This window comes from Anomaloglossus baeobatrachus, chromosome 7, assembly GCF_048569485.1.
Source record: "Anomaloglossus baeobatrachus isolate aAnoBae1 chromosome 7, aAnoBae1.hap1, whole genome shotgun sequence".
NCBI classification, from domain to species: domain Eukaryota; kingdom Metazoa; phylum Chordata; class Amphibia; order Anura; family Aromobatidae; genus Anomaloglossus; species Anomaloglossus baeobatrachus.
Window position 1 is genome coordinate 310,494,887 of NC_134359.1, and position 18,442 is coordinate 310,513,328.

General features: G+C 48.3%; 1 protein-coding gene across 1 annotated transcript in view; it reads left to right on the forward strand.

The window, feature by feature from the left end:
• The window catches only part of RUSF1 (RUS family member 1), a 38,920-nt gene that overhangs the window by 12,134 nt on the left and 8,344 nt on the right, over positions 1-18,442 (forward strand). The window contains exons 5-7 of the mRNA XM_075319915.1: positions 268-373; positions 452-553; positions 639-709. Coding sequence (XP_075176030.1) covers positions 268-373; positions 452-553; positions 639-709 — 279 coding nt within the window. The remainder of the gene's footprint in view (positions 1-267; positions 374-451; positions 554-638; positions 710-18,442) is intronic.

The following is an 18,442-nucleotide window of genomic DNA, read 5'->3' on the forward strand; positions in this document are numbered from 1 at the left end:
ATCGGCCTTCCTCCCTTCTTTCATCCCTGTGACCCTTTTTTGCCTTTTTATTTTTTCCTGATTATTTTTCATGTTGTTCTAATACACATAAAGGAAATAAACATATAACAAGATGTGGAATTTCCTGCAAGAACTGCTGCATCTTCTGGAACAATTTCAAGGGTGCCAACACTTTCGGCCATGACTGCAGCTGTATTGTGTATTGTGGATGAATGTCTCCTTTTAAATTTGCAGGATTTTTCAGGTGACTTTTTTTGTGTGTTTTAGACTTTTTGCCGATGTGTTAAATGACTTGGCGATATTTATGGAAATCTTGGCTCCCGTCTTCCCATCATGCTTTACTCTTACTGTGTGCACGGCCGGAGTATTTAAGGTATGCCCCTATCTAGGTACCGTGTGCACCGCCCTGTCCGTTTTTCTTTTTGGATGCACTTACCTATGTTCCCTGCAGTGCATTGTGGGAGTGGCAGGAGGGGCGACCCGTGCGGCACTGACGGTGCACCAGGCCAGGAGAGACAACATGGCTGATGTATGTGCAAAGGATGGGAGCCAGGTGAGCCTCGGACCCTCGTGACACCCCCCCCCCCAATCCCTGCCATCGTGGCTGAACATTACCGTGCCTGTCTCATCTCTCACAGGAGACGCTGGTAAATCTGGCCGGACTTCTCGTCAGTCTCTTGATCGTTCCATTGGTGTCTGACAGTTTGTGGTGAGTTAACCCTGGGTTGAAGAGCTGACACTCTACGTAAACAGGAGCAGAGAAAGGGTTTGGTTCTATCTTACAATGAGCCATAGGGGCCGCTATCCTGTGTCCGTGGAGCTGATGACCGCAGCACAGCACCTGTGGATTTACACTGGGACAGCTTCTCCCCCAGATGAAAGGAGGACGGAGCTGAAATCCCATGGGACGATGGCTCGGGAGAGGAGCGATAAGTGTGATAGACGCCATCTGGTCACTCCCTGCAATCTGCCGTCTATAATGACGCAGATGTTTAAAAAGGTCACGAGAAGAGACCAAAGCCTTCCCAACAAGAACTAGCTTACTGACAAGTCATCTGTAGACGTGGAAAAATACGTGGCACGGAGCAGATCAAGCAATCGGATGGTCTTGTAACTTACCCTGCAACAGAGCCTTGAAAACGTATTCACACCCCGTGACCTTTTCCACATTCTTTCACTTACACTCACAAACTTAAATGAATGTCAGCGGGATTTTATTTGATATCAAAACAAAATACCAGTACTTGTGACGTGTGAAGGAAAGCCTTAGTTTTTCTAAATATTATTTTTATATATATATATATATATATATATATATATATATATATATTCAGAAAATTGTGACTTGCATTTATATTCAGCTCCCTGTAGTCCTGAGTGATAGTCACCCCCAGAAGTCATATACAGTTAGGTCCAGAAATATTTGGACAGTGACACAAGTTTTGTTATTTTAGCTGTTTACAAAAACATGTTCAGAAATACAATTATATATATAATATGGGCTGAAAGTGCACACTCCCAGCTGCAACATGAGAGTTTTCACATCCAAATCGGAGAAAGGGTTTAGGAATCATAGCTCTGTAATGCATAGCCTCCTCTTTTTCAAGGGACCAAAAGTAATTGGACAAGGGACTCTAAGGGCTGCAATTAACTCTGAAGGCGTCTCCCTCGTTAACCTGTAATCAATGAAGTAGTTAAAAGGTCTGGGGTTGATTACAGGTGTGTGGTTTTGCATTTGGAAGCTGTTGCTGTGACCAGACAACATGCGGTCTAAGGAACTCTCAATTGAGGTGAAGCAGAACATCCTGAGGCTGAAAAAAAAGAAAAAATCCATCAGAGAGATAGCAGACATGTTTGGAGTAGCAAAATCAACAGTCGGGTACATTCTGAGAAAAAAAGAATTGACTGGTGAGCTTGGGAACTCAAAAAGGCCTGGGCGTCCACGGATGACAACAGTGGTGGATGATCGCCGCATACTTTCTTTGGTGAAGAAGAACCCGTTCACAACATCAACTGAAGTCCAGAACACTCTCAGTGAAGTAGGTGTATCTGTCTCTAAGTCAACAGTAAAGAGAAGACTCCATGAAAGTAAATACAAAGGGTTCACATCTAGATGCAAACCATTCATCAATTCCAAAAATAGACAGGCCAGAGTTAAATTTGCTGAAAAACACCTCATGAAGCCAGCTCAGTTCTGGAAAAGTATTCTATGGACAGATGAGACAAAGATCAACCTGTACCAGAATGATGGGAAGAAAAAAGTTTGGAGAAGAAAGGGAACGGCACATGATCCAAGGCACACCACATCCTCTGTAAAACATGGTGGAGGCAACGTGATGGCATGGGCATGCATGGCTTTCAATGGCACTGGGTCACTTGTGTTTATTGATGACATAACAGCAGACAAGAGTAGCCGGATGAATTCTGAAGTTACCGGGATATACTTTCAGCCCAGATTCAGCCAAATGCCGCAAAGTTGATCGGACGGAGCTTCATAGTACAGATGGACAATGACCCCAAGCATACAGCCAAAGCTACCCAGGAGTTCATGAGTGCAAAAAAGTGGAACATTCTGCAATGGCCAAGTCAATCACCAGATCTTAACCCAATTGAGCATGCATTTCACTTGCTCAAATCCAGACTTAAGACGGAAAGACCCACAAACAAGCAAGACCTGAAGGCTGCGGCTGTAAAGGCCTGGCAGAGCATTAAGAAGGAGGAAACCCAGCGTTTGGTGATGTCCATGGGTTCCAGACTTAAGGCAGTGATTGCCTCCAAAGGATTCGCAACAAAATATTGAAAATAAAAATATTTTGTTTGGGTTTGGTTTATTTGTCCAATTACTTTTGACCTCCTAAAATGTGGAGTGTTTATAAAGAAATGTGTGCAATTCCTACAATTTCTATCAGATATTTTTGTTCAAACCTTCAAATTAAACGTTACAATCAGCACTTGAATTCTGTTGTAGAGGTTTCATTTCAAATCCAATGTGGTGGCATGCAGAGCCCAACTCGCGAAAATTGTGTCACTGTCCAAATATTTCTGGACCTAACTGTATTCAGTACATTGCCGCCTACCTCAGTATAAATACAGCTGTTCCGTGAAGGCCCCAGAGGTTTTTGTGAGAACATCGGGGATCAAACAGCATCACGAAAACCAAGGAACCCACCAGACAGGTCAGGGAGAAAGAGGAGGAAAGCAGGGATATGTTAGAAAGTATAGCCCAAGCTTTGAACACCTCAGGGAGCATCGATCGGGGGGCGTGGCCTGCACGCTGATGGGGACAGCTGCTTGAAGGAGAGCTCTGTGCTGAAGCAGGATAAACCAGCTCTTATCAGCTCACAGATAACAGGATTACCAGCTACAGGAGGTGTGAGTAACCCCAGCCCCCAGGGATGCCTAAGGGGAGACCTAAAAAAACTGGCACTCCAGCCAAACTGACAGACTTCTACCCCCGGGATAGGGATCTCTCCTCACCAAGCAAGATGGCTCTGGCTTCCCACTCAGCTTCTTCCCACTCCTCACAAGGAGATACAGGCTGCTTGAGAGGCTGCACAGGCATTCCTCTGACAGAGGAAACAATGCAAGCTCTGCTGAAAACGCTGAGGGCTTCCCTGCAGGCTGATCTCAGAGAAATAGTAAGAGAGCTGAAGGAAGAGATCAGGTCTCTGGGTGATCGCACAGAGCATGTAGAAACTGAAATGGCTGAATTTGCAACATCACATAGCAATCTGATAGATGCTAATACAGCTTTGGAAAAGGAGGTGGAGGCACTAAAACTTAAAATCAGTGATATAGAGGACAGATCCCGAAGAAATAACCTAAAAATCAGAGGGATTCCCTCATCAGTAGCAGATAAAGACCTCCAGGAATACTTCCACAAGTTTCTGCAGCTTATACTCCCTGGATGGGACACCAGAGACCTGATAGTGGACAGGATTCATAGAGTCCCTAAATCCAAAGGCATAGATCCAGCTCTGCCTAAAGATGTCCTGGCTAGACTTCATTTCTATAAAACAAAAGAAGCTGTGCTTCACACACTGAGGGGAAATCCAGCCCGGCCAGACACTTTCATGGGACTAAAAATCTTCCCAGATCTTTCTTCTGCAACTCTTAATAAAAGAAGAGAATTTGCCCACCTTTCTAAACTCCTTAGAGATCAAGACATCAAGTACAAGTGGGGTTTTCCGGTGAAGATGATAATTTTCAAAGATGGAGGCACTCACATATGTCATACTCCTTCTCAGCTGGTCAAATTGCTGGATGACTGGGGAATAGCCCACCCACCAAACCCTGGTGAGCGGGAGAATCGTAGAGGCCCTCCAGACAGGATTAACCCTGAATGGTCAGTAGCTTAGCTGGGACTCCTTCCTGCTTATGGCACCTGCTGTCCTTGCTCCTGTGACACAGGATGTCACGTAGCCCCCCTGATGTTCTCGCCTATGGCGAGCGGTTATACACCGGGCACCCTACTCGGGGCAAACCAGTGTTGTTGGAATTTTTTTGTTTTTGTTCCTCTTCTCACAAATGTTCCTTAATTTTTTTTGGAAATTTCTCTCAATTCCTTGCTGGTCTAGCCCCTCTCATCCCTGATGGCGTTCCTAGGAATTCAAACCCCCCTGCGGCTCCAATATGAGAATTAAGATATTGTCTATTAATGTGAACGGACTCAACTCCCCAGCAAAAAGGTCAATGATGTGGAGAGAGGTGAAGGCATCTGTGATATAGCGTGCATTCAGGAGACCCACCTTCTTTCCACAGATAATAAACGGCTACTTCATCCAAGGTTCCAACACGCCTTTTTTGCTAATGACTCAAAAAAAAGAGGAGGCGTGGCAATTTTAATAAAGAACTCAGTGGCCTTTAAATTGATAAATGTCAGTTATGGAGCGGATGGAAGATATATTATTTTGTCTTGTTATATCAACAGCGTCCCTTATACCTTGGCAACGGTCTACTCCCCAAATTCATCACAATTGACCTTTGCTAGGAAATTTTTCCAAGCATTCAAAGATACTGCCACAGGGGCGGAAATCATCTGTGGAGACTTTAATATACCTGTTAGGCTATGTGTCCACGGTAGAATGTACCTGCGGATTTTTCTGCATGAAAATCCGCGACTTTCACGGCAAATCCGCACCTTATTTTTGCCGCGGATTTACCGCGAATTTGCCGCGGATTTTGATGCGGATTTTTTTTTTTTCCCCATTCTATACCCAAAGTCCGCACCAAAATCCGCAACAATAATTGACATGCTGCAGATTTTTCCGGATCAAAATCCGCGGCAAATCCGCCGCGGAAAAATCCGCAGCATGGACACAGCATTTCCAAAATGCCGTTGAAATGGCTTGGAAGTGCCGCTGCTGCAGATTTTCGGAAAATCCGCGGCAAATCCGCGGTAAATCCGCAGCGTGGGCACATAGCCTTATACGCTCCATAGATTGCTCCAACATCCCACATGCTAAGGAACTTAAGCATCTCATCAATGAATTCCATTTTCATGACATCTGGAGATATTTGCACGCATCAGAAAGAGACTATACATTCTTCTCTTCCAGGCATCGCTCATACAGTAGAATTGATTTTTTTTTTGGTCGACAGCAAATCTATAAGTAATTGTATGGCAGCTGATATTGGTTTAATTACTTGGACAGATCATGCGCCGATCTCTTTGTCTGTTCAGGGTAGCTTTAATTTCTTCAGCGCTCTATTGGGAGACCCAGACGATTGGGGTATAGCTACTGCCCTCTGGAGGCCACACAAAGCACTACATCAAAAGTGCAAGGCCCCTCCCCCTCTGGCTATACCCCCCCCGTGATATCACGGGTTCTCCAGTTTTTAGCTTTGTGTGCGAAGGAGGTCAGACATCCACGCATAGCTCCACAGATTTTAGTCAGCAGTAGCTGCTGACTATTTCGGATGGAAGAAAAGAGGACACATATAGTGTCCCCAGCATGCTCCCTTCTCACCCCTGGATGGTGTTGTAAGGTTGAGGTACCTATTGCTGGTACGGAGGCTGGAGCCCACATGCTGCTTTCCTTCCACATCCCCCTGAGGGGCTTTGTGGAAGTGGGATCCTGCCGGCCTCAAAGCTCTGACGCCGGGCTCCATCCACAGACCCATTTGAACCTGCTGGATACGGAGCTGGAGTACCGTTCAGGGACATGGCCCTGCACCATTACAGGTACTCTGTGTCCCCGTACACACAGGCACAGCACACTCCAGACTTGCTGGGTGTGCTAGTGCGCCGGGGACAGTAAGGGGTTACAGTCACTGCAGCTTTGCTGAGTGACTTTGTGTTTTGGGAACTACCGCGCCGGACGCTCCGGGAGCGGCGGCGCGGCTGGGACTTGTAGTTCGCCGGGGACTGGGCGCCGACCGCGCTTTTACGGCGGCGGCGCTTATAACTCCAGTCCCCGGCTTCTGCGGCCTAGTGCCGCTTCGTTCCCGCCCCCTCCCTGTCACTCAGGGAAGGGGACAGGCGCTGAGCAATCAGCAGCGCCGAGGGCTGGAGCCTTTTTACATGCTCCAGCCCTCTCACTGCACACTGTCGGACGCCGGATTCCCGCTCTGCCTTGGGGCACGCCCACGGCCCGCCCCTACTCACACGAGCTGGGGAAGAAGCCGGCAGCCATTACTGCAGAGCTCGGACTTTCGGCTCCAAGGCAGGACGGTGGCGATCATACACCCGCTTATAGGCGGGCGGTAAGAGGCACACATAGTGCTGAAAACTGCAGTGTATACATGTGGTGTTTTTAACTACATAGGTCGCTATATGCCCGCTTGGGGAGCGACTCATCAGCAGCAGGAAAGCAGGTGTGCTAAAGCACAGGCTTTCTAGGCTGCTTGTTTTACACGACTGAGGTGTTCATTTGTGTTTATGCTTATGCTATACATTGCACTGTACAGTCGCTAGTCTTAGCTATATTCTTCTGGAATGGCTAGACTACAGCAGCAGAAAACCAAGGGTGCTGGGGCACAGGTTTTTTTCTATGCTGCTTGTATTGCATGGGCTGCAGTGTGCATTTGTACTTGTGCTTGTATGCTATACATTGCACTGTATGGTCACTCTTCTGGGCTATATTCCCCTAGATGACCAGTCTACAGCAGCAGAAGAGCAGAGGTGCCAGGGCACAGGCTTCTATGCTGCTTGGATTGCATGTGCTGCAGTGTTCATTTGTACTTGTGCTTGTATGCTATACATTGCACTGTAGGGTCACTCTTCTGGGCTATATTCCCCTAGATGACTAGTATACAGCAGCAGAAGAGCAGGGGTGCCAGGGCACAGGCTTCTATGCTGCTTGTATTGCTTGTGCTGCAGTGGTCATTTGTACTTTATGCTTGTATGCTATACATTGCAATGTACGGTCACCAATCTTGGCTATATACTTCTAGATAGCTAGTCGGCAGCGGCAAAAAAGCAACACAGATTTCAGTGCTGTTTTTACTACATGGGATGCTGTTCATGACACCGTCCCATTGTGTGCATGCTCCCCTGTAGGTCTGCCGGGGTCTCTAGCACTTCGTCTGCCGGGGCTCTACTAGTTGGGGCCAAAGAAACCTCCTGTCAACCCTGTCCATGGACAGGGACGGAGTAGTCATAATATAGAGACTTGCACCCATGGGCAATCTACTTGACCAAAAGGCAGTTCTTCAGGGCTTTGATACTGACATCGCTCTCAATCCGGATACACCGGGTGGTAACGTCATACGGAATGATCCTATACCGTCCATCAATGGAAGGTTGGATCTTTCTCCCTCAGCTCCCCCAGTGGAGATAGGAGACGAACAGGAGAAGTTCCTTTTCAGTGTCTCACGCAGATATTGAGTATTTTTCTGGCCACGCTGACTTCTGAGAAGCAGTCCAGGAACACCACGCTTACCAGATAAGCGTCTTCTCCAAACGTTTTTAGGATACACGTTATCCCTTTTTTCCCCTGACGTGGTCAGCGCTGGACCCAGGGTCCAAAGGTGGATTCTCCAATCTCCAGGCTTGCATATGGAGATGGGGCTTCACTTAAAGATGCCATTCACAGACAGATGGACTCTGGTTGAAATCTGTCTAGGAGGCTATCGGCGTGTCGGTTGCTCCGGCATCCACAGCCGTATTGGCAACCTAACCTTTTCTGCTGTTCTTGCGCAGCTGACCTTGAGCAGGGACATCTGTACGCAATGTCTGCACTGCGACTTACCCTGTTAATACTGTCCTAAAAGTACAGTCGAGGTTTCGGTCCTTCCCAAGCTCCGGCAGGTCCCAATTGTCCTCGTGCAAAAGGGCTACAAAACCTCAGACGGGCTCAGATTCCGGCCGGGCTCAATCTCGCCCAAGGAAGGCAGTCGGAGGAACCGCTACCAAGGCGGTCTCCTCAGGACTCTCAGCTCTCTCTCTCTCTCTCCGCATCCGCGGTTGATGGCAGACTCCCCCGCCTTTGGCGACATTTAGCTGCCACAGGTCACTGACTGGTGGGTGACGGACATTGTGCTCACGTGCACAGGACAGTGTTCTGTTCTCGTCCTCCGACTCCATTCTTCAGAACGGCCCCACCTCTCCACCGAGCAGATGCCCTGCTGCAGGCGGTGGACGCTCTAAGAGCAGAGGGAGTGGTGATCCCTGGCCCCCCTCAGGAACGAGGGCGAGGGTTTGTACTCCAATCTCTTTGTGGCTCCAAAAATGGACGGTCCCTTCCGTCCTGTTCTGGTTCTGAAACTGCTCAACGAGCATGCGAACGCCAGGCGGTTCCGGATGGGATTCCTCCGATCCGTCATTGCCTCAATGTCTCGAGGAGACTTCCTTGCCTCAACAGACATCAAAGATGCCTATCTCCACGTGCCAATTGCTACGGAGCACCAACGTTTTCTACGTTTTGTGATAGGAGACGAACATCGTCTGTTCGTAGCTCTGCCATTCAGTCTGGCGACAGCCCCACGGGTGGGCACCAAGGTCATGGCAGCAGTGGTAGCAGTCTTGCACTCTCACGGAGGTGATTCCGTACTTGGACGAACTACTCGTCAAAGCAACCTCCCTCGAGGCATGCCAACGCAGCCTGAATGTTACGCTGGAGACTCTCCAGACTTTCGAGTGGATCATCAATTTGGCAAGGTCAAATCTGTCCCCGACTCAATCACTAACGTATCTCGGCATGGAGTTTCATACTCTATCAGCCATAGTGAAGCTTCCGCTGAACCAGCAGCGTTCACTGCGGACAGAGGTGCAGTCTCTCCTTCAAGGCCAGTCGCACCCCTTAAGGCGCCTCATGCACTTCCTAAGGAAGATGGTGGCAGCCATCGAGGCAGTTCTCTTTGCGCAGTTTCATCTGCACCAACGGCAATGGGACATTCTCCGACAATGGGATGGGCAGTCAACCTCCCTGGACGGGAAGTCTCCCTTTCCCTGACGGCCGAGGACTCTCTGCAATAGTGGCTTATTCCACCTCATTGCCATAGCCCCCATCCTGGGCAGTGGTCACGACAGATACGAGTCTGTCAGAGTGGGGAGCAGTTTGTCTCCGCCACATGGCTCAGGGGACGTGGACTCAGCAGGAGTCCACCCTTCAGTTCGATGTGCTGGAAATCGGGGCAGGGTATCTTACCCTATTAGCCTTCCAAAAGTGGCTAGAAGGGAGCAGATCCGAATCCAGTCGGACATCTCCACAGCGGTGGCATACATCAACCACCAAGGAGGGACACGCAGTCAGCAGCCTTCCAGGAAGTCCGGCGAATCCTCATGTGGGTGGAGGACACAGCATCCACCATATCCGCAGTTCACATCCCGGGCGTAGAAAACTGGGAAGCAGACTTCCTCAGTCGCCAGGGCATGGACGCGGGGGAATGGTCCCTTCACCCGGACGTGTTTCAGGAAATCTGTTGCCGCTGGGGGGGGGCCGGACGTCGACCTAATGGCGTCTCGGCACACCAACAAGGTCCCGGCATTTATGGCACGATCGCGCGATCACAGAGCTCTGGCGGCAGACGCCTTAGTGCAAGATTGGTCGCAGTTCCGGCTCACATATGTGTTTCCACCTCTGGCACTCTTGCCCAGAGTACTGCGCAAAAATCAGATCCGATTGCAGCCGCGTCATACTCGTCACACCAGACTGGCCGAGGAGATCGTGGTACCCGGATCTGTGGCATCTCACGGTCGGCAGACCGGGGTCACTACCAGACCGACCAGACTTACTGTCTCAATGGCCGTTTTTCTCCATCGGAATTCTGCGGCCCTGAACCTGACTGTGTGGCTTGTGTGTCCTGGATCCTAGCGTCTTCAGGATTATCCCAAGGGGTCGTTGCCACCATGAGACAGGCTAGGAAGCCCACGTCTGCTAAGATCTACCACAGAACGTGGAAGATTTTCTTAATCTGGTGCTCTACTCAGGGAGTGTCTCCCTGGCCATTTGCATTGCCTATCTTTCTTTCCTTCCTACAATAGGAGTGAGAAAAGGGCTTGTCGCTAGACTCCCTCAAAGGGCAAGTCTCAGCACTATCCGTGTTTTTTCAGAAGCGTCTAGCACGTCTTTCTAAGGTGCGCACGTTCCCGCAGGGGGTTTGTCATATCGTACTCCCGTACAAGCGGCCGTTGGATCCATGGGATCTGAACAGGGTTCTAGTTGCTCTCCAGAAGCCGCCTTTCGAGCCTCTGAAGGAAGTTTCCTTTTCTCGCCTGTCACAGAAGGTGGCGTTTCTCGTTGCGATCACATCGCTTCGGCGAGTGTCTGGGCTGGCAGCTCTGTCATCCAAGGCTCCCTTCCTGGTGTTTCACCAGGACAAGGTAGTGCTGCGCATCATTCCGGAGTTTCTCCCTAAGGTAGTATCCTCGTTTCATCTTAATCAGGATATCTCCTTACCGTCCTTTTGCACTCATCCGGTTCACCGGTATGAGAATGATTTACGTTTGCTAGATCTGGTGAGAGCACTCAGAATCTACATTTCCCGCACGGCGCCCGTACGCCGTTCCGATGCCCTTGTCGCGGGTACGCGCAAGAGGTTGCAGGCTTCTAAAGCCACCCTGGCTCGATGGATCAAAGAACCAATTCTGGAAGCCTACCGTTTTGCAGGGCTTCCGGTTCTTTCAGGGCTGAAAGCCCATTCAACCAGAGCCGTGAGTGCGTCCTGGGCGCTACGACACCAGGCTTCGGCTCAACAGGTGTGTCAGGCAGCTACCTGGTCGAGGCTGCACACTTTCACCAAACATTATCAGGTGCATACCTATGCTTCGGCGGATGCCAGCTTAGGTAGAAGAGTCCTGCAGGCGGCAGTGACATCCCCGTAGGGGAGGGCTGTTTTTTGCAGCTCTAACATGAGGTATCTCTTTACCCACCCAGGGACAGCTTTTGGACGTCCCAATCGTCTGGGTCTCCCAATAGAGCGCTGAAGAAGAAGGGAATTTTGTTACTTACCGTAAATTCCTTTTCTTCTAGCTCTTATTGGGAGACCCAGCACCCGCCCTGTTGTCCTTCGGGATTTCTTGGTTGTTTGCGGGTACACATGTTGTTCATGTTGAACGGTTTTTCAGTTCTCCGATGTTATTCGGAGTTAATTTGTTTAAACCAGTTATTGGCTTCCTCCTTCTTGCTTTGGCACTAAAACTGGAGAACCCGTGATATCACGGGGGGGGTATAGCCAGAGGGGGAGGGGCCTTGCACTTTTGATGTAGTGCTTTGTGTGGCCTCCAGAGGGCAGTAGCTATACCCCAATCGTCTGGGTCTCCCAATAAGAGCTAGAAGAAAAGGAATTTACGGTAAGTAACAAAATTCCCTTCTTTCAAAATTCCCCTAGGTGGAGACTGAATACCAGCTTGCTTGGTAGGCAGAAGGTACATGATGAAGTAGAGTCAGTGTTAACAGAATATTTTAAACTTAATAATAATGGGGAAATTTCTGACTAGACCCTGTGGGCTGCTCATAAAGCAGTAGTCAGAGGGCAGCTCATAAAAATAGCCTCCATCCAAAAAAGGAAAAAAGACGCAGATATTAAATATATATTAACCCGTATTCATCACCTTGAATTCCTGAATAAAGCCAAAGCAACCCCTAACTTGACTAAAGAAATTGTAACCCATAGATTCCAACTAAGATCCCTACTCCTGCAAAAATACGAACATAATCTTAAAAAAAATAGATCAACATTTTATGCTATGGGGGATAGAGCGGGGTCCTTATTGGCAAGAAGGACGAAAAAACGTGAGATCCAATCTAAAATAGAATTCCTGAGGGACCCAAACGGAACAATCACTAGACATCCCATTGAAATAGCAGAAGCATTTGCGAAATACTATGAGGCCCTGTATAATCTAAAATATGATTCCAATACGACACAGCCGACTCAAGTGGATAAACAGGGTTTCCTAGACACCCTGGATCTTCCCCGGGTCTCAGATGAGCAATTAGAGGAACTTAGTCTTCCCTTTACTACACATGAAATCCTAGGTGCCATCAAAATTACTAAGTCTAACTCTGCCCCGGGCCCCGATGGGCTGCCATACGAATATTACAAACAATTTACATCCACTCTGTCCCCCTTTATGTCAAAAACCTTCAATTTTTGGCAAAATAAAGGGTCAATCTCCCCAGACAACTTAGAAGCGATTATTATCACGCTACCCAAGCCAGGGAAACTTGCAGACACCCCGGGTAATTTTAGGCCCATTTCACTCCTAAATTGTGATGTTAAAATTTATGCCAAACTAGTGGCAGATAGACTTCATAAAGTGATCCCGACCTTAGTGGCTCCAGACCAAGTTGGGTTTGTGACAGGCAGGCAATCTAAGGATGGCACCAGACGGATGCTTGACTTGATTGGACTGGTGGAGATATCGGGTGAACCCAGTGCATTCCTGTCTCTTGATGCTGAAAAAGCCTTTGACAGGGTGCACTGGGGATACCTGGAGAGAGTTCTAACAAAATTCGGGTTCTTGGGGAAAATCAAGTCATCCATTCTACCCCTCTACTCTTACCCAAATGCGTCAGTGTTGGCATCGGGGTTTCTGTCATCTAAATTTCAAATAAGTAATGGCACCCGCCAGGGATGTCCATTGTCTCCCGCTATTTTTGCTTTAGTGGTAGAACCTCTGGCAGAAGCTATACGAAAAAACATAGCCATTTCTGGTATAAGAGTTGGGGAATTTGACCATAAGCTTGGTTTATACGCAGACGATGTGATAATTTCCTGTTCTAACCCTGCAGTGTCGATTCCAGCAGTGGTGAACACATTATCGAACTTTTCTAAAGTGTCGTATTATAAGCTTAATGCGGCAAAGTCTTTGATACTGCCGTTTAATGTACCGGTGGAGGCCAGGAGTGCGCTGGAGGGGGCCTTTCAATTCAAATGGTGCGACAGGGGGATACCTTATTTGGGTATTAAGCTGACACCATCGCAGATGTTAATTAAAGAAAATTTGGAACCTCTGATCCAAAATTTAGAAAAGGAATTGGGAAGGTATGAAAAAATATCATTGTCCTGGATGGCTAGGATACAGTCCTTTTAAAATGGTTTTCTTACCCAAAATATTGTATGTGCTCAGATGCCTTCCCATCAAAATTTCTCACAAAACCCTGATGAAACTTCAATCGTTGACTAACAAATTTGTCTGGGGTAATAAAAGGGCTAGGGTCGCAGGTAAAGTGTTATACCCCCCATATGACTTAGGGGGATTGGGCACCCCAAACATATCGGCATATTATAAAGCCTTACTAATTGAATCACTAAAGGAATGGTGGCGTCCAGGTAATTCACATAGATGGACTCAGATTGAAAATTTCCTGTCCTGCCAGGGCTCGGTCAGAAGAATGATGGAAGCAGAATATTTAAGCCGTTCACGGTTCTCCCCGTGTGTTCCCACCATGTCAGCCTCCCTGGAGGTCTGGCGAAATGACTTGATTCATAAGATTCAGATTCCTCTTTCAGAGATTTCCCTCAAGTCGTCGGAATCTCAAATCCCCTTTTTGAATCTGGCCAGGTGGGAGGGATCGGGCATTACAGTGCTGGCGGATCTATACTCTGATTTGGGTGTTAACCCCTTTAATGAAATAGTACAGGAACACCCCTCTTTAAAGGGCTGTTTCTATCAACACATCCAAATTAGTCATTTTCTGGCCTCTAAATTTCCTCCAAAGTCGAATCCTCTGTTACCTACAACAAAGGCTTTGGTATTTAAAAAGATAATTAAATCCAAAGGTATCTCCTCGACATACAAATGGCTCAATAACCCCCCCGAAGAGCAAAAATCTCCTTATATGAATAAATGGGACGTGGAGTTGAGTGTCTCTACCTCTCCTTCAAACTGGCACTCGGCATCAGCAAATATCCAAAAATATTCCAAGTGTATAAATCATCTGGAGCAACTGAAAAAAGTACACCTGCGATGGTATCGGTCCCCAGCCAACTTAGCACAGTTCCTCCCAAATTATTCGCCACATTGTTGGAAGGGCTGCCTCCAAAGAGGTACTCTTGGTCACTGCTGGTGGGCTTGTCCCAAGGTTTTCTCGTTCTGGTTGGAGGTGTTTGGCCTGATGGGTGAGCTGACAGGCAATCCTATTAATCCGAATCCAGGTCCGGCAGTGCTAAACGTGGGTATAGAGGAGTTCTCTTGGGAATCCAGGGGTTTATTAGTTCACATTCTAGTAGCTGCCAGATATTGCATAAGTTTGCACTGGAAATCCCCAAAGACGCCTACATTAGTTGAACTATATAACCGAATTAATCTCCAATGCCAATACGAGTTCTGTCTAGCTCACTCCATTCGCGCCAAAAACAAAATACTTCAGATTTAGGACACGTGGCTAAACTCTGTATATGCATCCCCTGTCAGGCATCTGTTTCCAGGGCAAACTGTTGATAATTAAAAATGGGTCAAATAGGGTCAAAGAGAGTGTTACGCAGGGAGTTCACCCATACCACATGTCAATATTCAAGGTGTTTAAATCTCTGTTGTTGTTACTGCTCGGGCTACCCCGAAACGCCATCCAATTCCCTCCCTCCCCCTCCCTGGTTGCCTCCTTGCAACCATCCATGGTTCTCCCTCTCTCTCCCCTCCCTTTTCTTACTCTCTGGTTCTGGTTGTTTTGAACCCTCGTTTGAGGATTAAAGAGTAAATTGGTAGGTTGACTCTATACGTATTGGGTATTGATTAACCTAAAAAAAAGTTGCAACTTGCATCAGACATGATTGGTGGTGGTGTGACAGGAAATGTGAATCATCAAAGGTGATACTACCACGTGTTACAGTGTTGTTCTCTTTGTGTATTATTGCCAATGATACCTGAATTTCTCCTTTTTGTAATGTAACTTCCTACAATAAAAAAATTGATTGGATTAAAAAAAAAAAGGGAGCATCGATCAATCCATCATCCAAAAATAGGAGTAAGGCACAACTGCAAACATACAAGACAAAGACATGGCCGTCTCCGAGACTGACATCCCAAGAAGGAGAAAAATAATGTGAGATCACTGGAGGAGCCGCAGAGACCACAGCTCAGGAAGAGAATCTGTCCACGGGACGAGCAGAGATCACAGCTCAGGGGGAGAATCTGTCCACAGGACGAGCAGAGATCACAGCTCAGGAGGAGAATCTGTCCACAGGACTAGCAGAGATCACAGCTCAGGGAGAATCTGTCCACAGGATGATCAGAGATCACAGCTCAGGGGGAGAATCTGTCCACAGGACAAGCAGAGATCACAGCTCAGGGGGAGAATCTGTCCACAGGACGATCAGAGATCACAGCTGCCGGACGACCACGGACTACAGTCTACTACAGGTAGCGATCTCTGAGGCTCTATGTAATTCCAAATCCCTGTAAAGAGGTTAAAGGGTTGCAGAGTTCTTGGGGTCCTGCTTTGTGAGTGGCTTTTCTCTAGATTCCCCTTACAGCCAGTCTGAGTCTGTGGCTCCTATCAGGCATTACATCAGGAGGAGAATCTGTCCACAGGACGAGCAGAGATCACAGCTCAGGAGGAGAATCTGTCCACAGGACGAGCAGAGATCACAGCTCGGGAGAATCTGTCCACAAGACGAGCAGAGATCACAGCTCAGGAGGAGAATCTGTCCACAGGACGAGCAGAGATCACAGCTCAGGGGAGAATCTGTCCACAGGACGAGCAGAGATCACAGCTCAGGAGGAGAATCTGTCCACAGGACTAGCAGAGATCACAGCTCAGGGGAGGAGAATCTGTCCACAGGACGCGCAGAGATCACAGCTCAGGGAGAATCTGTCCACAGGACGCGCAGAGATCACAGCTCAGGGAGAATCTGTCCACAGGACGCGCAGAGATCACAGCTCAAGGAGAATCTGTCCACAGGATGAGCAGAGATCACAGCTCAGGTGGAGAATCTGTGCAGAGGACGACTATTAGTCGTAGACTCCCCAAATCTACCATTTATAGAAGAGCGGCAAAATGGAAGATAGGTAAGGGAAACAGCGAGCAGTGAAAGAAGGAGGAGACCAATGGAGAACAGGGATAAATGCAAAATTCTACATGTGCCGGAAAACTAACACTACACATCACCCTGAAAACCCCACCCCCACCGTCACACATGGTGGAGGCTGCATCCTGCTGTTTGGAGGCTTTTCTTCAGCAGGGGCAAGGAAGCTGGCCAGAGCTGATGAGAAGATGGATGGAGCTAAATACAGGGCAATCCTGGGGGAAAATGTGTTAGAGGCTTCAGAAGACGTGAGACCGGGGTGTAGGTTCACCTTCCAGCAGGACAACAACCCTCAAAATCCTTCAGAGCTACAATGGTGGGTTCAGATCAGAGCATATTCCTGTGTGTGAGCGGCCGAGTTACAGTCCAGACCCAAATCCACCAATCACAGACGTCTCTGTCCGATCTCACTGAGCGAGAGAAGAGGAAAATGTCACCTCTAGATGTGCAAAGCTGGAGGGACGCCAAATGACAGAGAAAGGTGGTCCTTGAAAGTGCTGACACCGAGAGGTGAATACTAATGCAAGACCGAGGAAGGTGGTCCTATAAATTACTGACTCTGGGGGCTGAATACAAATACAAGACAGAGAAAGGTTGTCCTACACAGTACTTACTGCAGGGTTGACATTATATACAGTCATATGAAAAAGTTTGGGCACCCCTATTAATGTTAACTTTTTTTCTTTATAACAATTTGGGTTTTTGCTATTTCAGTTTCATATATCTAATAACTGATGGACTGAGTAATATTTCTGGATCGAAATGAGGTATATTGTACTAACATGAAATGTGCAATCCGCATTTAAACAAAATTTGACCGGTGCAAAAGTATGGGCACCTCAACATAAAAGTGACAATAATATTTTGTAGATCCTCCTTTTGCAAAAATCACAGCCTCTAGTGGTTTCCTGTAGCTTTTAATGAGTTCCTGGATCCTGGATGAAGGTAGATTTGACCATTCCTGTTTACAAAACAATTCCAGTTCAGTTAACCCCATAGCGACGGCCTAACGTCTCAAGACGTCGGAAAAACAGGGTACTTATTCTGTTCCGACGTCTTGAGACGTCAGGCCGGAAAAAGCTTGTAGCGCCCCCCAGTGACGAAAAATCTCGGGGGTTTCAGCTACCGGAGGTAGCTGAGACCCCCAAGATTATGAATCGGGGTGTTTTTTTTGGACCCCGTTAATGCGATCGCCGGTATACACCGTATACCGGCGACAACATTAAAAAAAAATAAATGGCCGGTAAAATTGATTTATTTCTCATCTGACGTGATCAAACATGTCAGATGAGAAATAAATATGAGCCCTTAGTGCCCCCAAAGCCCTCCGGTACCGGAGAGTCCCCCCACCACCCCTACCCCCCCTCCGGAAAATCCAAGATGGCGCCGACGCGCGCTGAAAACTCCCGCCGCCGCCGGCTCTGCATTCATTTCCCTCCGATCTGAAATGATCAAACATTTCAGATCGGAGGGAAATGTCCTCCCCCTGACCCCTCCTCCGGTCCACCGGAGATCTCTGGTCCCCGGAGCCCCCTCCGGTCTCCAGAGCCGCCTCCCCCCTCCGGAGCGTGGAAGATGGCGGCCGCATTCATCCTGCACTTTCTGCCGCATGTGACACGTCACATGCGGCAGAAAGTTGTCCCCAGGTCCCGCCGTCGCCGTCGCCCCCCCCAGCCCCCGGTTTTACGTTACCTGGCTGCTGGTGCTCCTGCTCCGGCCCCGCGATCACAGCACGCCGCCTCCTTCTTGAAAGCTGACAGCGCATGCGCAGACAGCGGCTGTCAGCTGGATCCCTGCAAGCAGGGATCCTGCTGACGTCGCTACTGCACAGGCTACTCCACTGTGGACCGGGGGAGGGTGAGTGCGGTAATCTGCAGTCACACTCCTCACATGGAGAGACTGCTGTTCTAGAAAATGGGGGGTACGTTCTGTGAGCGTGCCCCTCATATTCTAGAATGAGGTTACTGCAGGTCACTCTGCCCTAGGTTGGACCGGGGCAGTGTGAGTGCAGTATTCTCAGATTACTGCA